General features: G+C 41.5%; 1 protein-coding gene across 11 annotated transcripts in view; it reads left to right on the top strand.

Moving 5' to 3' along the window:
• The window catches only part of CAST (calpastatin), a 114065-nt gene that overhangs the window by 32011 nt on the left and 58649 nt on the right, over window positions 1-23405 (top strand). For 8 of the 11 annotated variants that reach the window (XM_044265143.1, XM_044265180.1, XM_044265136.1 and 5 more), the window contains exon 3: window positions 4444-4515. The exons of 1 other annotated variant lie outside the window; for it this stretch is intronic. In XM_044265143.1, the coding sequence (XP_044121078.1) occupies window positions 4444-4515 (72 nt within the window). Of the gene's footprint in view, window positions 1-4443; window positions 4516-11706; window positions 11833-23405 lie in introns of those variants that run through there. 2 more of the 11 variants (XM_044265197.1, XM_044265205.1) reach the window with 2 other exon arrangements.

Here is a 23405-nt window from a genome sequence, read left to right as displayed (position 1 = left end):
TGGGCCGTTCCTCATCTCCTTTGATCCTCACAGTCTTCTATCTGAGGTGTGGGTACAGTTATTTCTTTTTTCAGATGAGAAAAATAGTGCTTACAGATGTGCATACACTATGGTGAGTGCTGTGTGTAAACCTGGCGATTCACAGACCTGTACCCCTGGGGCTAATAATACATTATATGTTAATAAAATGAAAGGAAGGAAGGAAGGAAGGAAGGAAGGAAGGAAGGAAGGAAGGAAGGGGAAAGAAATGTGCCTACACAGGCCCATGGTCTCAGTGGGCATTTGGTGGAGCCAGGATTCTGGTCACGCAAATCAAAAGATAGAGCCTTTTCTCTAGGGAAGCTGACACCTTTCTTTGTGTTCCTTAAGTCTCAGGACAACATGAGGTTTCCCTCGGGGCCTTTCTTGAGATTCTGGGAGATGGTGACACAGCCACTCTTTGCCTGGCTCGTGGAACATTGTGAATGCTTTGGAAACAGTTTTTGAGACTTGAGTTCTGACTCATTTAATAAAAAATCTATATCATGAACTATGGCAGACATAGAAAAACAGTATATAATTCATCCTTTTCATTCCTTTCTCCCCCTGCAGTTAGAAGTGATCTAAACTGTGTATTCACTGAACTCAAGCATGGCATGCCTCTTTGGCGGGTCTCTTGACTGACAGATTCTGAACCACTTTCAGAGGTAGGAGAGGCTGCTTAAAGGACATGTGGATTCCTAGTCCATGGAAATGGCCTAGGGACACTCACCACTGCCCAGGAGATCACACACGCTCTGTCAGTCATTACGACTGAGGCCTGCAGCCTGCTCCGTCAACTACAAGGAGGGAATGACTCAGCCAGGCCTGTGACCTGATGGTAGGGATAAGGGGCGGTCACTTCCTGATCACTTCATTTCTATAAAACTTAAGTTAAATGAAGAAGTGCTCGTAAACATCACAAGGGCTAGGGTTGGTTGGCAAGGAGAAAATCTTCCTGATGGCCCTTTAGTCTATCGATTTATGGACATAAAAAAAAATAATGTGACTCAAAATTTGGGTCATTATAGTCTTGGCATCCTCATTTAATGTCTTAATCTTTCAGAGACTGGAGTAAATCTGTGTGTTGGGAAATGCAGAGTCATAGCCAGATGAGCTTGTAGTGAGAGTTTCTTTTTCTTTTTTTTTTTTAAGATTTTATTTATTTATTTGACAGACAGAGATCACAAGTAGGCAGAGAGGCAAGCAGAGAGAGGAGGAAGCAGGCTCCCCACTGAGCAGAGAACCCCATGCAGGGCTCCATCCCAGGACCCTGAGATCATGACCTGAGCCGAAGGCAGAGGCTTTAACCCACTGAGCCACCCAGGCACGCTGTGGCGAGAGTTTCTTACTGTGAGTGGGTGAATTCTCTTCTTTCTGAGGGTGGATCCAGCCTTATCACTATTAGTGGATATGCAGACCTAACCAGTTAGTACTGGTGCCCAGGCCAGAGTAGGAGGATTTCCAGGGGCCACGGCTGATGGTAAAGGGCTGGGGGCATGAGGGTAAAAAAGATGCCTGCATGACTAACACAAGGTGACATGAAGCCAGGGGACTTTGAGAATTTTCACCTGGAGATCAGGGAGGACTCTCGAGGGCTAGATGGTCCCCAGAGAAGATCAGGAAGCAAGCTCAATCTAGAGGAAACCGATAATCTCAAACATACCCGACTCTAGGGCCTTCCTAACCTTGCATTCCTTTAGCTTAAATATCTTTACCCAGCATCTTGTTTCATCTCTTATCATACATGCCCAGACCCACCCTGCTTCACCTGCACTAACTTTTTTTCTGTTTTCCTTAGGGCCTTTGTGCATGTGAGTCTGTCCATCTAGAATGCCTCCCCTCCCCCGTCCCATAGTTTCACGATTGGGTTATGTGTAGTCAGGTCTCCATCAAATGGCGTTTCTCTGTGCACCCCGTCTGGAGCTAGCCTCCGCCCGCCACTCTCTGTTCCATGACCCTGTTTCATTGCCTTGACAGCACGTATCACTCTCGGAAATCATTTGTTTTTGTGAAGTGCACAGTGAGGTTGAAATCAATGACCCCATTGCGGTATTCTTGTCTTTATTGCTTAGGTCCACCCCCTTACACCAAATCCATGCATACGCTATGGCCGTCAGAAGCTATTTGTTCGTATACTTCATATTTTGAAAAGAGACTCATGATTTGGATCCGGTTTAGGCCATCCCCTCCTTTCACCAACTCCCGTACCACAGTCACGATTCTCGCTTTTTCACAGCCTCTTTTATTTCTATCCCATTTATCCAAGACTCTTTCTTCCCTTGGCCAAGGGCGCTGCATGTATGTTTGGGAAAGACTTGAGTCAGCAAGCGATGCCTGGGAGCCTGGGACTCCTGCAGATGCCGGTGAGGCCTCTTGGGATATACCCAGTTCATGAGCATGTGTCCCTCCTGTCACTACAGTGACTTTCCGGAAGTGCTCTGGGTGCGGTCAGCCATGGATATAGAAGGCTGAAACTCGGAGGACAGCAAGCTAAGTTTTGACTTTCCTGCTTCCTGAGGCAATATTTAACCTGAAGGAAAAGAAGGCTTCAGCCCAAGATTCCATGGAGCGAATTTTCAAAAAAATAACGAATCTTGCTAAATGTAAAAGAATTAAGCCAGATTGCTCTCAATTATATATTTAAAAAAAAAACACAGTACTGTAGTGACAGACAACTTTTTTTTTTAAGATTTTTTACTTATTTATTTGACAGACAGAGATCACAAGTAGGCAGAGGGGCAGGCAGAGAGAGACAGGGAGAAGCTCTCTGCTGAGCAGAGAGCCCGATGCAGGGCTTGATCCCAGGACCCCGGGTTCATGACCTGAGCAGAAGGCAGAGGCTTAACCCACTGAGCCACCCAGGTGCCCATATCTTATTTATTATCTATGTAACAGCAGTACTGTCCCTCCTATATTTAGTGCCTATAGTACATCTAACACACATTTTAGCTTTTGGAGCATAATCTCGCCACTTGGCATTATAAAACTTTCTAGTTTGTAAGCTTGCCTCTCTGAAGTACAAGTCTTCGTAAGAGATAGGCCTTGTTGAGAAAGAAGCTTTGTATTTTACCTTTCCTTTTCTCTGCCCTCCATTTATTATTTTTTTTATCAGTTGAAACAGTGTACTTATATAAGAAAATGCAAAAAAGCACAAAGAAGAATTTTTTTTATTTTTATTTTTTTAAGATTTTATTTATTCATTTGACAGAGAGAGACACAGTGAGAGAGGGAACACAAGCATGGGAAGTGGTAGAGGGAGAAGCAGACACCTTGCTGAGCAGGGAGCCCAATGTGGGGCTCGATCCCAGGACCCTGGGATAATGACCTGGGCTGAAGGCAGAACTTAACCACTGTACCCCAAGAAGAATATTTTTATTAAAATCGCTGCACCATCAGAAGATAACCTCATTTGAACTTCAGTGATCATACTGTCCATACTATTTTATAAGCTGATTTTTCTTTATGTAAAATATGCATAATATGTTTTCATTTAATGAAATGTTCTTCTAAGCATGATTTTTAGTGACCACATGGTACTTCATCCCGTAGATGTCCATAACACAACCCGCTATCATGGGAGGCAGTCCAGACAGGGAAGAGAATAGGGTCTGAAGCAGACATACTATTTTTTTTTTTTTAATCAGATGTGGCAATGGCCGCATTATGTACTCATCCCATTCTTCAGTCTCTTCACCCGTAAAATGAGGATAACAATAGTACCAGCAATGTATCGATTCCTGTAATGATTAAGTTATGACACATGGTACACATCTTACTTAAAACACTTAGAGTGCTTACATTAATGCTCTAAATAGATACTCTTACTAAAGCATTGTTACTGTTATTATATTGTAGCATCGTATTATTCAGATAGAACCATTGTCTTGCACATGGTAAATGGTCAGTAAACATTCATTATTATTACCTATATTGTGTTCAGTTTTTTGGACGTGATCATACTGTGATGAATATCTTTGAAGAAAAAAGGCTTTTGCTCTCTCTCTTCTTATTTCCTTGAGATCAATTTTTAGAAATAGAATTACATCTTTGATGGTTACTGCTAAAACACCTACCTGGAGATTGTACTAAATGCAGCAATCTCCAGCACTGTAAGAGGAATGTTGTTCCCAGACGTGCTCCATGGAGGAAATGGCAACTGCCCATGTGAGGAGTTTTGCAGTTCTCCAGAAGCACTGATTATTGAGCAACTGGGATTTGGTCAACTTCCTCTTCCTTTTCAATGCTTATATGGTCTTCAGGCAAAGATATGAAAAAATCTTAAAACATTTATTTTTGTGTGTGCATATTGGCATATTAGTCTGAAGGTTGCTTGAGAAGATATTTGTATTGATATGAAAATTTGCCTTGTCTATATTGGTAGGATAGTTCTCCCATTGAAACTAATACTTTTTTATTTTTAAGAAAAAAACAACAAGCCTTGACAGCAGTCAGCCTTCCAGAATCCACGCTGGTGGAACAGCCCCGGCCACCAAGGTCAGTCATTTCCTTTTTTTTTTCTAAAGATTTTATTTATTTACTTATTTGAGAGAGAGAGAGAGAGAGCACAAGTAGGCGGAGAGGCAGAAGGAGAGGGAGAAGCAGGCTTCCCTGCAGAGCAGGGTAAACCTGATATGGGACTCGATCCCAGAACTCCAGGATCATAACCTGAGCCAAAGGCAGGAGCCTAACCAACTGAGCCACCCAGGCGCCCAACGTCAGTCATTTCTTGAAGGTGAAAAGACTCCTAGTCTTCAGGTCAATAAGTTGTGAACAAAATATCATTTCTATGCTGGGGGAGAGGGGAGGAATGTAATTTCTTAATAATGATTTGAGTGATTTAAAACCTAGTAAAACCATTTATGCCTTAATTTTTCTTATTATACTGTAAGTGTCCAATCAGTATTATTATCATAATACCTATAAATAATATTGGACTTTGGCATATACTGGGAGTAGAAATATAGTGCTTTCACCTCTTCAGAAAATAATTCAGACTCTTTGTGCACATTAGCCACACCAGGCTCTTGCTAAATGCTCTATGTAATTATCTTATGTAATCTCCTCACAGTGTTGTAGTTGTTATTCCTTTATACCTGAGGAAACCAGGGCTCTGGGAGGTTAAGCATCCTTGACAAAATTGCAAAGCTGGAGGTAGGGTTCAAACCCAGGTTTCCTGTTCATACAGGGTCCTCGACACTGCTGGACTTGAGATGCCCTAACCGAGTATCTGTTAGTGTAATACAGCACTTGGGAGCTTTGCAACTTATAAAAATCACTGAAACAACATATTTCAAAGTAAAAAAAAATTTTACAATTTTAGCTAGTAGTTTTCAGTCTTTAAAAATAGTTTTATGTGGCCCATTTCAACTTGTGGTCTTCCAGTATGTCTGAGATGATCAAAAACCTTAACTTCAGGACTGTCTATACAACTATTTTAAATAAGCATTTTTCCTTTAAAACTGGTGGCTTTCCTGTGGAGGTCTGCAGACTTTCTCATATAGGTTGCTTGCTCGGTTAAGAGTTTATATTTTAGTGCTTCTTGGAGCCCCTAAAGGTGCCCAAACCAAAGTGCAGCTGAGAAATGAGAAGAAGATGGCCAGAGTTGAACAGACTTGGGGGCACTACAGCATCAGTGCTCAGTATGGGACGGAGGTCTTCTTCATAGCCAAACAAACTTGACCTGCCTCTTTGCCACTTATTATTAGCAAGTTGACCTAGCCCCACTGAGCCTGAGTTTCCTCATTTGTAAAACAGGGATTGGACTTTTCTTGACATATCTGCTGAGAGACTGAAATAAAATAAAGATAAAAAATATATAAAACTCTTAGCCCTGAACCTGGCATTTAGTAGGTGCTGGGAAAATGTATCTCTGCTGTGACTACTCTTGTTAGCCTCATACTCTGTTGTTTTGATGTCTGGAACTAACAAAGATTTTCCAACTATGTCCTGTCTTAAAGTACTTTTATTTAACTCACGCTTAAATTGCGCTTCTAAAAATAAGAAGCCTCATTAGGAAACCCCAGCCCTATGAGATTTAGTGGGTCATCTGCAGGTGATTTCCAAATTTTGGAATCATCTAAACTCTTGCGCACGGTGGTGGTTAGTACATTATAGAAAATCACACCTGGTTTTCTCTTGGAAGTTAGCCATAAGAAGAAGTCTTTTCTTTCTTTCTTTCTTTTTTTTTAAACACACAAAGTTATTATCCAATCATTCTTCAGTTATAAAGAATTTTGACATCTCCCCCAAATCCTGCTCTGCCTCAGGAAGCTGAGGGAGGGGGGCATAGCTGGGAGGTGGAGACATTTTAGCCACATGTTTAGTGTTTGTTTAATGTCAAGCTTGACATTCCTTCCTTCTAAAACATTGTCATCTCCCTACCTACATTATTCTCTCTCCTGTTGCAATTTCTCAATATAGATTCCTGATTTGTTTTGCTTCACCAGTTTTTTGAATATTAGTTTCCCTGGGGTTTGATTCTTCACTCCTTTCTACCTTGTTATCTTTAACATTTATAGAATATTGGAAGAATATATATATATATATATATATAGAGAGAGAGAGAGAGAGAGAGAGAGAGACATATTATACTTGCTTATTTCTTCTTTTGATGCTTGATTGAAAGGGCTTCGACTAAGCATCCTGATCACTATGAAGATTTTATTTATATATTTGAGAGAGAGAGAGTGGGAGAGAATGACAGGGAGGAGGAGCAGAGGGAGAGAGAGAGAGAGAGAGAGAGAGAGACATTCTCAAGCAGACTCCCCACTGAGTATGACCTGACTTGAGGCTCGATCACAGGACACTGAAATCATGACCTGAGCCTAAGTCAAGAGTTGGACACTTAACCAACTGAGCCATCACAGGTGCTCCAGCATGATCATCACTTTAAAGAAAAAGTCATTCCCATGCATCATTGAGAAAAGCTGCAGGTAATAGCATTTGTGATCACTTGAAGCCTTTTATTATATAATTAATTCTTATAACACACACAGGCAACATCATATTACCCTGACACATGATGTGACAAAATAGTAGATATAATTGGCTGTGAGAATTAGTCTTGGTTTTCTTGACTCTTGACACAGTGAACTTAAAAGGTAAAATAAATGATAATTTTATCATTATAAAGAAAATTTCACAATCTGTCTGAAAAGTTAAACATCTCATTTGAAGCTACGCATAAGCTGTGTGATATAGAATGGCTACCGTGTATTGCAGAACGGTTTTATGAACATTCTCACAAAATGAGTAATTTTGTGCGCAAGTAAGACCACTTCTGCCATGCACTTCTGGGCTTGGAAGACCCAAAGTGCCTCAGTGGCATAGGTCTTTCTAAGTCAAAATAATTATTGTAAGATGTTGAGGGCTTAATATTTGATTTTTGATGAATTAATAATGAGGACTAATGAGGCTGCAGAAATGATTCATGTTTTTATTAATGCCAGCATGAAAAGAGTTGTGATCCACACGCAGTCCTGAGATTGTGTTGTGGGCAGAGTTCTGAGGCCTATGTGTTGTAACCACTTCCTATTCAGGCAGGGAAATTGAGGTTGAACTTCTGTTAGGAATGTGGCTGCAGAAACTATGAACAATATGTCTGTTGGGGTGCCTGGGTGGCTCAGTCGGTTAAGCATCTGCTTTGGGCTCAGCTCATGATCCTGGAATCCTAGGGTAGAGTCCCATGGCAGGCTCCCTGCTTGGCCAGGGGAAGGGCTGCTCCTCCCTCTCCTCTCCGAGCATGCTCTCTCTCTCTCGCTCTCTCTCAAATAAATAAATAAATAAAATTATATTTATTTATTATTATATTATTTATAATATAATTATATTATATATAAATATTTATTTATTTATTTGACAGAGAGAGATCACAAGTAGGCAGAGAGGCAGGCAGAGTGAGAGGGGGAAAGCAGGCTCGCGGCTGAGCAGAGAGCCCGATGCGATGCGGGGCTTGATCCAAAGATCCCAGGATCATGACCTGAGCCAAAGGCAGAGGCTTAACCCACTGAGCCACCCAGGCGCCCCCCCCCCCAAAAAAAAACCAAAAAAGACTATTAAAACTACTAAAACTATTAAAAAACTATTAAGACTATTACTTCCTACTGGAATCCAGTGTTTCAAACCCAAAAAGAATTTTTAAGGATAGCAGGGGTAGCTCATGGAAAGATCCAGAAGGCTCCAGCAGCAGGAATGTAAAGTTTCACAGCTAAGAACAATGCCCTGACATACCACGGGAGCTGCTTCTGCTGCCCCTACAGCTTGAGGAGCTAGGACACATTTAGGACCGGATACCAGAAACTCTGCCCCTGCCAATCATGATGACACATATGCCTTGTCAGACACAGATTTCTTGGTGGGCAGTGGTCTCTTCCCATTGCTCGTTGCTTGTTCCCAGTGTCATTCTTTATGCCACATCTGATTGACCAGTGTGAGTCACAGGCCTCCACCCTGTTATGAGGGAATCTGGGATTGTGAGCACTCTGGATTCTGCTTTGGGAAAGTGCATGTTGATTAGGTGGAAAACTTATCAATATGAAGTGAGGGTATTCAGGTGTGTGGCCAGCTGCAAACTGACATATATCTTCTACAGAAAGGAAAACAGGAGAACTGCCTCACTGCACAGGAAGGTAAATGAATCATGATATGTTGTTTAGCAATATTAGGCCTTTAGAATGGAAGGGGATGCAGACATTTTCTTTTCTCTCAGCTACAGGGGAAAAGATTTGCAAAGGAATAAGCACCCATCAGAAAATTCTTTCATGAATTTTGCTCCTGGTTTTGCCATAAATAGCTGTGTTGGCATAAATAGCTCTGCTCTCAGGTGCCAATTTTCTCATCCATAAGATGAGTGAGAGGCAGGATAAACTGTGTGTGTTCCGGCAGTCAATGTCAGCCCTACCCCCAGTACCACGTGTGGTTTGGGGGATGACTCTGTGTTAAGTAGGCAAGCATTTTTATTTTAATAATTGCATATATATTTTAATGTGCTGAAAAATAAAGTAGCACTTCAGACTCATGATCCCAAGGATAGCTTTGCTTAAGTTAAAAAGTTTAAAAAGTAAAAAGTAAATTAAGTTAAAAAGTTAAAAAGTAAATCTATTTTTTAAAATTAAAAAAATATATATTAAGTAGGGGTACCTGGGTGGCTCAGTGGGTGAAAGCCTCTGCCTTCGGCTCAGGTCATGATCCCAGAGTCCTGGAATCAAGCCCCGCATCGGGCTCTCTGCTTGGCGGGGAGCCTGCTTCCTCCTCTCTCTCTCTCTCTGCCTGCCTCTCCACCTACTTGTAACCTCTGTCTGTCAAATAAATAAATAAATAAATCTTTAAAATATTAAGTAAATGTAATACATTTATAGCCTATTACAAATATGACAGGCAATGCGCAAGTAACCAATGTTTGGAAAACAAGATTCAGAGCAGTACGTCTCATATTTTAAGATTCACATTGACTCAGTGAGGTTTTATTAAAATGAGGATTCTGATTCAAGAAGCCTACAGTGAGACTGGGATTCTGCTTTTTTTTTTTTTTTTTTAGATTTTATTTATGTATTTGACAGACAGAGATCACAAGTAGGCAGAGAGGCAGGCAGAGAGGCAGGCAGAGAGAGAGGAGGAAGCAGGCTCCCTACAGAGCGGAGAGCCTGATGCGAGGCCGATCCCAGGACTCTGAGATCATGACCTGAGCCGAAGGCAGAGGCTCCTACCCACTGAGCCACCCAGGTGCCCCTGGGATTCTGCTTTTCTTTTCTTTTCTTTTTTTGACTCTGCTTTTCTAACGAGCTCCTCGTTGCTGTTGATCCTGCTGGCCTGGCAAGCACAGGTTGAGTGGCAAGGATGCTGAACTGTTCTTGATGGTGGGTCATTTAGACCACCTATCCCTTAGATTACCTCAGTGGTGATTGGAGAAACTGGTTTGAATACAGATTCTCAGGTTCCAAGCTAAGAATGCTGATTCAAGAGGGTAGGGTAAGGCCCAGGGCTTATATACTTACCCCTAGGTGTTTCAGATGCAGATGACCTGAGGACCACACTGGGAGAAAGGATGAACCTCTAGGACTGGGGCAGCCAAAGCACATCAAGAAGTAATAAAGTTCCTCTTCCTGTGTAATAAAAGGTGCCTCTTTCTACATGAACCGCAGGATAAGATTGAAAATTTTATTTCATAACATGTAATTACTCGTCTGTACTCTTCAGGAGCACAGGATCACTCACCTTTACTGAGGGAGATGTGCTACCTAACGCTAGGGGCTGTGGTACCCGGGACTTATCCCATTGGGGTGTGGCTCAAATAAGGCATGCTGTGCTGTTTGTCATAGGAGGAAGTGAATGTCAGTGAAACCCAAGCAAGCTGAAGTTTCGTTAAAAAAAAAAAGGGGGAAAGAAAATACTAACGATAAAAAAGAAAATTTTAAAAAAGCTTTATATATTTTAGAGAGAGAGAGAGCTCATGGAATGAAAGAGCATAAGCCCCGGAGGGGAGGGGGACAGAGGCAGAGGGAGAAGCAGGTCCCCACTGAGCAGGGAGCCCAATATGGGGCTCAGTTCCAGACCCTGGGATCATGACCTGAGCTGAAGGCAGAGGCTTAACCAACAGAGCCACCCAGGTGCCCCTAAAAAGGGGAATTTTTAAGCTGTATTTTCATGGGAGAATAATTTAAAGGACAAGGTCTTCTGTTCAAGGAATTTTAAAATATTAGAAAGGGTCTTACTTCAACAGCTTTACTTAACAGAAAACAAAAAATGAAAACTAATGAGGTGACTGTGAGGAACACCTTGCAGAGGAAGTGGAGGGACCCCACCTGCTCTGACTGTTTGCTGTGGGTACAAAGCTGTGCAGAGGAGCTCTCTGCCTTTTTCATGCCAGCTGGTGTCACCTCAGCCTTGGCTGGCTGCAGCACTGAGTCCTTGCTCAGCTGTCACTAGCTAGGGCTGAGGTCTCTGCTCCCCAGTCACTGACCACCACTTCCTCCAGACACACCCTGGGCACAGTGTCCAGAGTTTTTATTGTGACTAGTTTGCAGCTTTGGGAAGAGTTGGCTTTCCATATTTCTTTTAAAATTTCATAACTCTTTTCTATGAACACGATCATTCTGTATTTAATTAATTGGCATTCTTCTAGAACCTTTTCATTCATTCATTCATTCATTCATTCATGAATTTATATAGTAGTATGGACCTATGAATCCTTATTTTATTCCTTGGTTTAAAATCCATTTTTCTGATTATTTATTTTGATCGTTTTAATCACAATAATATATTATGTGCTATAATTTAGTAGGAGTTTGACTCCGTTAAACTGCTCTTTAAAAGATCCATTATACTATTTGAGATGATCAGCAGGATGAATCCCTGCTGATGGTCATTCTTAATTTGTTTTATAGTTTAAAAAAAAAGAGATATTTGGAGCCTTATATTTGTAAGAGTGCCTCTCTTGCCTCCCTTAATTCTGGTGGAGTCACCGGGTGACAGCCCGGGCGCCGGAGACCTCTGCCATCAGCGGCCGCTGTGCGCCCTGCGCGCGGCCCGCATCCCAGGCGGCCTTATTAATAAGCGAGCCGGCTTCCGGGAGGCCTGCCCGAGACGAGTGGGCAGAGCGGACGCCTCCCTCCGCAGACCCGCGCGGAGCTCCGGGGCGGCGCCGCGGTGGGAGGAGGGCGGGGAGCGGCGTGCGTCGCGTCCCGGGACCGCCCCGCCCCGTGCTCTCTGCGGGCTGAGGCTCTAAGCAGAAACCGCGGGGGCTGAGCCCAGCCAGGAATGCAAACCGCGTGAAAACCCAGCGGAAGTCTCTGGGCCCGGGGAGTGGGACGCAGAGTGAGTACTGATTTCGGCCGCTGGCCTCCCTTCCCAGGCGAGCCGTCTGAGCCGCCCCCTTCGCACCCGGCCCTGCGCGGCGCACATTCGCACCCGGCGTCTGGCTTCCCGGCTTGGACCTGCGTTCTTACTAGTTAGTCTCTTGACCCCGAAGATGCATTTCTTTCCAAATGGGCTCTAAGTTACATTGTGTTACTTGTCCACCTCTCCCTCCCTCCCTCCCACCCTCCCTTCCTCCCGGACGGTAACACTGTGCTGGCTTTTCAGCTGTAATGTATCTGGTGACCGGACGCGCGCGGTTGGGTTACAAAACCAGGGATTTGTGTGACCTGGAAAAAACAGCAAAGAAGAAAAGCAGCAGCTCTATTTGGTTTGGCATTTTTAAGGTTAGGACCTACCGAGCCTCCCCCCCCCCCGCCCCTCGCCCTCCAGCCCTGCCCTCACTACTGTGCTGACCTCTGTTTTAGAGAGTGAGCTCACTCTGTATAACCTTTCCATGTACCTGATACATACTGGGTGTGGTGTGGTATATGTTGTAACATGTTTGGGTTCTATTTCCTTTAACACAACCTGAGACTGTGGTCAGATAACATCCCTAAGAGGTACTTTGTCTTTCAAGAATGCAAGGTGTTTTTACAGAGATTTAACAATCTCGGCTGCACTGTTAGGGTCCCAGTGTTCCTCAGGAACAGGCAAGAGGCAAATTCTTTATTCCTATTTTACAGCTTGAGAAAACCAGGCAGAATTTAGGAGAAACTTCCTTAAGGGGCAAGACCTTCAGTTCTCTGACTAGTCTTCTAGTAATCCACCTATACATCAGAGGAACCAGAATGCTCAGTCAGCCACTCGGGAAAGTTTCTGCTGTATGAGGTGTGTTGTTGAGTGAAAACCTCTGCATTGCAGAGGTCAGTAAGGAGTGGCACCCGCTGTTCAAAGGGGGAAACTGTTCTCTAGTGAGTAACTATCGAGTGTGTCTTCCTGATGTTTTGTTTGTGGGCAGTGAATTCAGCTTTTGCACACTGATTTTTCAGTATTTAAAAGGGTATTTGTTGCCGGGAATGTGGTGGGAAGGGAGTGATGTCGGGATTCTAGAAGACAGTATAGTATTAAAGTAGTGACATTCAGCCAAATCATGCTGAAGCTGGAAAGGCTACATCTGCTGACTAATGGAGAAAGTGGCCAATAGCAATCAGGGTGGAGTGGGAATCCACGTATGCACAGCAAGGACCCTTGGTATCGATTATACAAAAGTGAGCTTTGCAGACTGCACGACAGTGTTTATGAAACAGCCCATTCAAGTATAAATGTTAGCTGTGGCTCAGTTCACATGCCTTTAAAAAAGATTCCCAGTGCATGAGAAAGGTTGGTTATATAGTATTGGTGGTGAATTTAGTTCCTTGATTGTTCTCAGAATTGATCAAACAAGGGTTCCTCTTGATCTTTTTTTCACTTGATAAAACCAGTCTTATTTTTCAATTCAAGAAATACTTATTGAGCACTTACTATGTGGAAATAACCTTGGTAGATGCTGTGGGGAAACAAATATATGGATCCTGTATTCAAGGGATACAGTATAGCAAGAAGCTGGCATTCTAAGAACAGAAGTAACAGAGCTAATTGAGACTATGTAACCAAATGAGACTTTACTATGTGATAACTTTTCATGCCCTGGGAAAATACTTTATAGGGAGCTGTTAAATATGTCCTGAGAAACAATGCAGTGTGGTAGGTAAGAGGTCAGGCTCTTACTTTCTTAATCTGTAAAATGGGTATAATGAGAGTTTCAACCTCATGGCTGCATTATCATCACGTAATGTGAAGTACTCAGCTAACCACTAGAACATAGTAGTTTTCACTAAATGTAGCAATAACTGTGACCACCCTACAGATTATGCTGATCTCTTCTTGTTCTGAAACCAATTATAGTTACTTTCTGATGATTATTATTACTGCCTAATGTAGGTAGGAGGACACTAGGACAACAACATCACTTTGCTAACAGTAGGATTAACAGATCTCCAGTGGTATATAGACCAAAGGACCAAAGTATATGGTCTTGTTCAGAAGTTAGCATGTCTTAAGAGATGTTGTAAAGTACCCTTAGAAATCAGAAATAATGGATTTGAGCAATTATGGCTTTCCATAAATATAGTTTAGCTCACTTGTTCTTAACCAGTGGAGGTAGCACCCTATTAAAAGGTATATTAAAATACACGAGCATGTTTTTGGTGATGCCCTAGCATTCACTGGGAACGAGACAGTCCTTCATACTTAAGAATTGTCAGCCCAAATGCCAGGAAGTACCCTGTTGAGAAACACTGAGTAGATAACATTTTTTTTAAAAAGGATTTTATTTATGCTCTTGGTTGGGGGGCTGTTGGGGAGAAGATGAGAGGGAGAAGCAGGCTCTCTGCTAAGCAGGTGGCCTGCCACTGGGATAAGGGCTCAATCCCAAGAACCTGGAATCATGACCAAAGCCCAGGGCAGATGCTCAGTGGTGACCAAGCCAAAGACAGATGTTCAACCTACTCAAACAACAAAGCCACATAGACAGCCCTAACGTTTTTATATTTTTGTTTATTTTTTATAAGATTTTTTATTATCTGACACAGAGAGAGAGACATCACAAGTAGGCAGAGAGGCAGGCAGAGAAAGAGGGGGAAGCAGGCTTCCTGCTGAGCAGAGAGCCCGATGCAGGACTCGATCCCAGGACCCTGAGATTATGACCTGGGCCGAAGGCAGAGGCTTAACCTGCTGAGCCACCAAGGCGCCCCTAATGTTTTTATTTTAAAGGCTATTTACGTAGAAAACATGAAGTGCGATTGTTTGTGACAACCATTGTACTTTCCTAATATGCAGATGATTCAGTATATCAGAAAAATTATAGAATTAAATATGTTCCTGTTATAAAGTCAGACACACTGGTGCTAAGACATACATTCCAGATTCATCTAGTTTCCAAAACGAGAGCGTTGTAAGATATAATGAAAAAGAAGCTACAAAGAGAAATATGTAGACAGGAGAACATAGATTGTGGGTGTTTTATTTAAACCGGACCAACCAATTCGGCATTTGGGGAAAACTAAATAGTTCCATCTAAGGAAAGAAGATTGTAACTGTCATCAAAACGAAGCGTCCTTAATTGAAGAAATTTGTTAAAGCACTCTAAAGGGAAGGTTATTGGTCTTCAGACAGAGAATGCAGGCCAATAAGGTAATTCCAGGCTAATCTATAGCCCTGGGGCTCTCCCAATCCTTGCCCTAGTATTTGTTGCACCCCCTTGAAATTCACTAAGATCATTTTCATGATGTGTAGTCTGGAGAGTATGTGCATCCGATTCACCTGGGATACTTATTTAAAAATGGAAATTTCCCAGGCTCTCCCTCAGATTGACCCAGTCAGAATCAAAGAGGAATACATGCCTTAATGAACTCTCGAGATAAATTTGTACACCTGTAAAATCTGATAACCACAGTTCTAAGAAGTAAGTTGGTCTCTCCAGAGTCTTTCTAGAAGTAGTCTTCCTTTGACATTAGCAAGGCAGTACAATCTCAGTGAATTTACTAAAAATTCTAGCTGTGCATGGGAGCTCAGACTTCTGAATCTTACTGAGGTTTCCTCATGAACTGCCTGGTTGGTGTTCATGACCTTCACAAGCAGGGGCCTAGACCAATTCCAATTCACTCAAAATTGCTGTAGGAGATAGAGGCCAGCTTTGGATTCTGTACACTCTCTGGATTCTGTGCTGGGTTGAGGTCCCCCGCACAAGTGATAGAAGTATGAAGACCTAGACCAGACCTCGGAGCCCTGGGAGCTGGACTGAACAGAGCTGTTAGTGGAGAGGTCAAAGATCTCTGTGCCTGCAGAGTAACCAGGGTCTCGGTCTGTGGCATAGGATTTCTTTATTACCTATACTAAGAGGGTGGACAGAGGAAGGAGCAGGGAGTAGAATTATTTGTACATTTTTCAGCTACACGTGTTTTTTATATTTCCTCCTTATCATAAAGATAGAAAATTGTGTTTATATCCAGCATGGCAAATAAAATATTTTGCTAAAACTCCATTCCTATAGCTAGTCATCATCAGAATCCTGGAATGTAAATATTCTCATACCAATATGTAACAGTACTTTGCATGCTTTGACATGGGCATCTTTTCATGATATTTTATTTATTTATGTATCAAAGGGCTTGGTTTACAGCAGGAAATTGAAACTGGTAGCCACGATTTTTATCTTCCAGGAGTCTTAACTTCTCTTTTATAGTCACTCTCTTTATTTATCTCTGTCTTTAATTTTTTTATGTCAAAATTTATCCAGTATTTCTTCCGGGCTTCTTCCATCAGAATTTGGACGAATATTTTTAGGCATGCACAAAGTATTTTAAATGTTTGAAAGCATTTAGATGGGGAATGTGTATTCTACTTGGCCACAAAGCCCATTACACTCTCTTCATACTGGCTAGACAGACTCCTTGACATCACCTAGCACATATTTTCGTTTGAATTTTAGACCCCAGTCTACAAAGGTAGACAAATACTGTTTTCTAAAAATTCACGTAGTCATTTGAAAATTGGATTCTTTTAGTATGTATGTTTAAGTATGTGTGTGTGTGTGTGTGTACAAAAAAATGCGTATATCTACTTACAAGCTGTGTGTGTGTGTGTGTGTACAAAAAAAATGTGTATATCTACTTACAAGCTGCATACTGGATGTGTGCAGTATTAGGAGTTTTCCTATTGGTCCAGAAGACCTGCCTATAGCAGTACTGGGATTGGTGATGTCTGCTGTAAACTCTTGTCTTAGAGAGGAAGGTGATATAGGCATAATCACAAGGATCAAGTAGCCCTGGGTTTTAGAATACACGGATTGGAGAGGACAGGTATCCTTGAGGTATTGTAGGGCTGTCTTTTTAGGGAACGTCTAAGCTCTTCATTAACTTGGGCTCGCATTATCAACACCAAAAATCTTCTTTTAAAAACTGCTTGAGAAGTATTTTTGCAAAATAATTCTGTGAATCTGTCCTAGTATCTTATGTAGTCTGTTTGGTTCCTTCTGACCCAGTGAAAGTACGAAGGGACAAAGTTTGCCACCAGGAAAAATGCCAGTGGTTTATAGGTGGTAGAAAACAGTTGGTTTTCTCTCAATTTTAAGAAGTTTCAGAATCCCTTGAGAGGCATAAAGCTTTTCAGTCTACAGGCCTTCTTCCCTCTTCCTCCCACCCTTTCCCTTTCACAGGCTACTGAGTGTTCACTATCTCCCATCCCCCCCACCCCAACACTGCCTGGAAACACTGAGCTAAGGTGTTAAAGCTTGGCAAGCTACATTACCCAGTGGTCTGACATAACTTTGATTGCCAGCAAACATTATGCACATTTTTAGTACAAAATGTTTAAATTATTGCACGTTCCTGTTTATTTTGCATGAAGTTTGAACAGTTCAAATTAGTGATTGTTTTTCCCTAGCAGTGTTATAACACTAAATTATCACTATGGCAAGTGCTATGAATTGTGTAAGACTGATGAATCACAGACCTGTGCCCCTGAAACAAATAATATAGGTTAATTTTTTAAAAAGTAAATGTAAATTTACCATGTGATCCAATAATTCCACTCCTAGGTGGAAGAGAAATGAAATAATATGTCTGCATAAAGACTTTAAAACAAAAAACAAAACAAAAAAACCCCTCAATTATCATCCATATGATACCTTACTGTAAACTTGACTTTTACATCAGTCAGTCAAGTAATTAATCATTGTATGGGATTTTAGCCATAAAGTGTCTTTGTCACTAAGAAACATTGTACCCCCTTGCAGAATATTCAGAGATCCAAAAGGGAAGGTTAACTTCTTTTGGCTATTGAGTTTGAGGCTTCTGTTGCCTTCAAGGATCTTTTAATTATTGCAGTGATTGGTACTGAATTATTCTCAAATAATGTTCTTGTGGTGAGACAGGATTCCTAGCCTTGCAAATAAGAATTATTTCCTTCTTTTGTCCTTCTGACAGTCATATTTGTATACTTCTTCAGATATTTCCAAAGACTGAATGTAATGAACAGTGATGTACATATTTGCAATTAAAATCTTTGTACAATACCCCAATTGATTTCCAATTGAACTGGTGATAAACCGCATCTTCTCTGTGTATGTATAACTTCTCCACATTCTCCTATAGGTGAGCAAACTGAAGGCTTGTTTGCTGTTCAAAGTGGAGGGACAGTCAATGGGAAATAAATAAACGCTTAACAAAGAACATTCTAGCTAGTGCTGATAATCTGAAAATAATTCTAGAATGATCTGGGGGAGGGATTAGGTCCAGTAGCATGTATGTATCTCGAGGATCCATATATTTAAAAATAAACAGAAAGAGAAAGAAACCAACCATTTATTAATTTATCAAACAACTACTGTGCTAAGTAACTTACATAGGGTTTCATTTCATCCTCTTAAGAGTTACAAATTTTGTGGGGCGCCTTCCTGTCCCAGTCGGAAGACCACGTGACTCTTGATTTGGGATCGTGAGTTTGAGCCCCACATTGGGTATAGGGATTACTAAAAAGAATAAATTTTAAAAAATTTTAAAGAGTTGCTTGCATATTTTGCATTTAGGTAAGAGGGTATGAGGACATATTTATAAATGAGAAGACTAAGGCTCAGAGAGATTAATTTACCCTGGGTCACACAGATAGCAAGGTTTTCTTTGATTCTAATGTTCTTTTCAGTAGGCTGGTCTTATAAAATCTTCCTCTCAGTAGTTTATACCTAGGAAGTTTAAATAACTGAGAGATGAATGTGTATCTAAATTCAAAAAAGCGCTAGAAATCGATATTGTGTTCTCTATTGTTATACTCAATATCTTAATACGGTTGGAATTCTCTGATGGCTGAGGTTTCCTGCTTGTGTGAAAGAGAGTATTGTACACTGGAATTAAAAAATAATAGTTTTGTTGACAGGGTTCTTTAGACGTTTAAGTAAGCAACAGAGAAGGGATAACTTAGCCATTTTTGAATACGAAATTTTTAAATTGCAGATTAGTACATAACTGAGAAGTCCCTTCTCATGTAGGAAATACAGAATTTTTTACTTAGGCAAGCAGCAATGTTCATCAACTCAAATGATCAATTTACATCAGTTTCAAAAGAATCTTACTTTAAAATCCATTCTTGTATTTCATAGCATTTTTTTTTCCTAGGGCAGAGTGAAAATGCAGAGGGAAAATGCAGTGAAAGGCACTGTTATTATTATTCCTGTTTTATAGACAAGGCAACTGAGTGCAGAGCAGTTAAGGAATTTGCTCAAATTCACACAACTGGTAGCAGAGCTGGCGTTGAAACTCAGGAGTCTGCCTACAGAGCCATTCTCCTAACCACTAAACAACACTACCTCTTTAATATTGGAAAAGATTAAACTTGCCGTCTGCAGACATTTGTGAATTTGTTTTGCTTATACGGTTTCTGGAATGACATTTGTTGACAAGTTACATTTTCATTTTGGTCATTTGAAAATCAGCTAGGACAAGGCGACTTTGTTACAATTCTTATTTTTTTTTTTTAAAGATTTTATTTATTTATTTGACAGACAGAGATCACAAGTAGGCAGAGCAGTAGGCAGAGAGAGAGGAGGAAGCAGGCTCCCTGCTGAGCAGAGAGCCTGATGTGGGACTTGATCCCAGGACTCTGGGACCATGACCTGAACCAAAGGCAGAGGCTTAACCCACTGAGCCATCCAGGCGCCCCTACAATTCTTATTTTTAAGGCTTCTTATTAAGAACATGCATCAGTGGGAAGCTCGATGGTCCATAACAGGCCCATATCTCAGTTCCCACATGACTGGTTCTTCATAAACTCCCTCTCGTTTCCTGTTAGAGTCTGTTATCCTTGTAGAGATTGAGGTTGGAAGTTGGTTTTATAGCACAAGGACTTAGCAGAAGTTCTCATGTCCCCTCACTCTCCACTAGGTCTACAGCAAAGGAATAAACTTGAAAACCCAATGGAAGCCAAGCTGAAAGGCTCTGAGTCTGTTATTCAGCAGAGCTGAGAGTATTTTTTTATATATAATAAGCACCCCATCAGTAATCATATATGCATTAATGACCACATAATCTTTTAGGATTTTTAAAAAATCTGTGCTCCTGCTACCAAGATTCCTGTTCCCATATTGCCTGGAATGTAGATCTAGAACATAGATTGAATCCAAAGAAAATTTCATAATGTCAAATAATAGTACCCTTTTTTCCTTAAGAAAGGTAAATAACATTTGTGCTTAACTTCTCAAGGCAGTGGTCACCACAGAACATGCTTCTACCACAATGAGACTGAAGAACTAGAAACTTTTGAGGCTGTTGGTATTAACATAATTTTATTTTTTTTTTAAATTTTTTAAAAGATTTTATTTATGTATTTGACAGAGAGAGAGCACAAGTAGGCAGAGAGGCAGGCAGAGAAAGAAGGGGGAAGCAGGCTCCCTGCTGAACAGGGAGCCCGATGCGGGACTCGATCCCAGGACTCTGAGATCATGACCTGAGCCGAAGGCCCGGGCTTAACCCACTGAGCCACCCAGGCGCCCAACATAATTTTTAAAAAATCACTGATTTGAATTGATTTACCTTGTGCTAGGAGCCAAGCACTTTATAAACATACCCTCATTTAACCCTTACCGTTTTCATACCCATTTAACAAATTTAAAACTCATGTTTGGAAAAGTTGAGCAGCTTGCCCAAGTTACACAGCTGGAATTAGACCCCAGGTGTGGGACTTCAGAGGCTAAACGCCCCTATTTCCCATTTGAACATCTCTCACTGGGTACATTATTTAATAAGCTTCACGTCTTTACAGCATAGAATATCAGCGTTGCTGAAGTATAAATTTCTCAAGCCTGACGGCTTACTGATGAGGAAACCGTGTTCCACGGGGGTTAAAACTCAAGGTCACACAGCTTGACAAGAGTAGTCAGTTTTCCTCATTGTTTATTACGGATCTTGTATTATGCTGAAATTGCTTGACTCACGGTTTTATGAAAATCCTGCCCAGACCACCTTTCCTAGGGTGGGATAAGAAGAAGAAAATGGTGGGCGCCAGGGTGGCTCAGTGGGTTAAGGTCAGGTCATGATCTCAGAGTCCTGGGATCCAGCATCACATGGGGCTCCCTGCTCAGCAGGGAGCCAACTTCCACCCCTCCCCCACCCTGCCTGCCTCTCTGCCTACTTGTGATCTCTCTTTCTCTCTCTCTGTCAAATAAATTAATAAAATCTTTAAAAAAAGAAGAAGAAGAAGAAACTGGGCTGTCTTTTCTAGGTCTAACCTCTCTGCTTTATCTTGGGCAAAGTCAGACACTGTTGGAATTATTTCATGCATCCAGAAAAGCAGCCAGGATCCCTAGAAGCATGAACACATCTTCAGAAAAAAAGCCACCTTTCTACTACTTTTCAATGGCTGAATAGGGCTCTATGGTTTGCCCTTTCCTTTGCTCACAAAATAATTACCATTCAAAAAAAACAAAACAAAACAAAACACACTGGAAAACTGGAGTGTGCAAAGGAGTGAAAATTGCCTTGTACCAGAAGTTCAACTTCATGCATGTGCGTTTTGTGGATTTTTTTTTCCAGCTGTTTGGGGTGGCCCAGTGTCAGAGTTTATATTCAGACGCTCACAGGGTGTGGCCAAAACTTCTGTAATCTCTGGCGTGGATTTAGCTCAGGGATGAGCCCTGGCTGCTGCAGTTGCCAGGCAACGTGTGGTTGTTTATTTTGAGGTTTGCCCACATGTTGCATCAGAGGCCCTCCACTTCCCAGAGCAAGAGGAGCTGAGACTTCTATTTTTATCTTAAGTGTATGTGTCCCTTTTAATATATTTCACGAACGTTGAGATGGAATCCCCTGTTTCCCACAGGTGGTGTTCAGACTACCTCCTTTTGCACTACTTTCCTTCATTTCGTCTGCTACACTTAGGACTGAGTATCTCTTCCCAACTCTGAGTCTTGCTCAAGCTGTTTTGCTTGCCTGGAATGACTGTCCTGTCTCAGCCTCTTTCTCTTTAAAAAAAAAATTTTTTTTTTAAGATTTTATTCATTTATTTGACACAGAGAGAGATCACAAGTAGGCAGAGAGGCAGGCAGAGAGAGAGGGGAAAGTAGGCTCCCTGCTGAGCAGAGAGCCCAACACAGGGCTGGATCCCAGGACCCTGGATCACGACCTAAGCGGAAGGCAGAGGCTTTAACCCACTGAACCACCCAGGCACCTCACTCTCTCTTTTTTTAAAAAATCCAAATATTTTAATTTTTGGACAAAGGGGAGTCCACTCGTTATAGCGAAGTTCATGGGCATCACTGTCGTATCCGTACTCAAATCCAAGCCCTGCTGCTTCTTAATTGTGAAATCTTTGATAAGTTACCTAACTTCTCTGAACCTTAGTTTTCTCATTTATAAAATGCAGATAATAATGGTTACCTCCCAGGATTTCTTGAAGATAGCTGAAATCAGATACGGAAAACACCTGTCTCCCTTTCTGGATCATGGGAGATTCTGTGGTCCCCACCTACCTGTTGATGACACCACAGTAAATAATAGTTTCATTCTCTTCTGTGAAGGCTTTCCTAACCATCTTCCAACACCTGTCTCAGAAGTGCTCTCCCTCTTCTTATCTCTTGTAATATCACATACTTAAGATCCTACCACAGTCAACCTTATTATCTCCGTTATGTCAAGGCTGGGGTGTAAGTCGGTGTCTTAAGTAGGTCTTCTGGCGCAAAGTAGATCTGCCTGTTCTCCCCCAAAGAAGGCTCTACTTCATTCCTAGATGAGTCATTGCTTACCTGTCATTGGAATCATGTTTTGTGAAATGATTACACACCGTCTTTTTTAGGTGACTGCCTTGGAAGCCTCCTTAAGAACATCATTATTATGCTAAATAATTAAAGGCTTTGGAAGAATGTATGTCATGGTGTGACAGCATGCAAACAATAGACAAACTTAAACCTCAGAATATTCACTTCTTGAAGTGAATAATTGGTCGTTACAGAAAGAAAAACCTGCATCCATGAATGGTGTCTTTGAAGAATGTCCATGTTTTCTCAGAAAGCCCCTCTTCTGCCCTGTTTGCTCCAGGTGTTGTGCAGGAAGTGGCTTAGGGATGTTTTGTGTCTGTATATGCTTTTTATTTTTTTTTATTTTTTAAAGATTTTATTTATTAGAGAGAGAGAGTTCAAGTAGGTAAAATGACAGACAGACGGAGAGGGGGAAGCAGGTTCCCTGCTGAGCAGAGATCCCCGAAGCGGGGCTTGATGTGGGGCTTGATCCCAGGACCCTGAGATCATGACCTGAGCTGAAGACAGAGGCTTAGCCCACTGAGCCACCCAGGAACCCCTCTATATGTGCTTTTTAAACTTGTGCAACTCCCTTTGGAAAACAGTGGTGATGGAAGTGACTAGCTGTTTAAATTATGTTTTTCTAATCAGTTTTCTGACTTGTGCTTTGAATAAAATTTCTTATGATTGAGAAAAACTTATGCAAGATTGCTTTTGAGCCATCAGATAATACTTTTTGTGTTTACTCATGCACAAATTCATAATATATTTAACA

Source organism: Neovison vison, chromosome 1 (assembly GCF_020171115.1).
Source record: "Neovison vison isolate M4711 chromosome 1, ASM_NN_V1, whole genome shotgun sequence".
Taxonomy (NCBI): domain Eukaryota; kingdom Metazoa; phylum Chordata; class Mammalia; order Carnivora; family Mustelidae; genus Neogale; species Neogale vison.
Note: the sequence above shows the minus strand (reverse complement) of the source record. Positions and strands in the feature narration are given on the sequence as shown.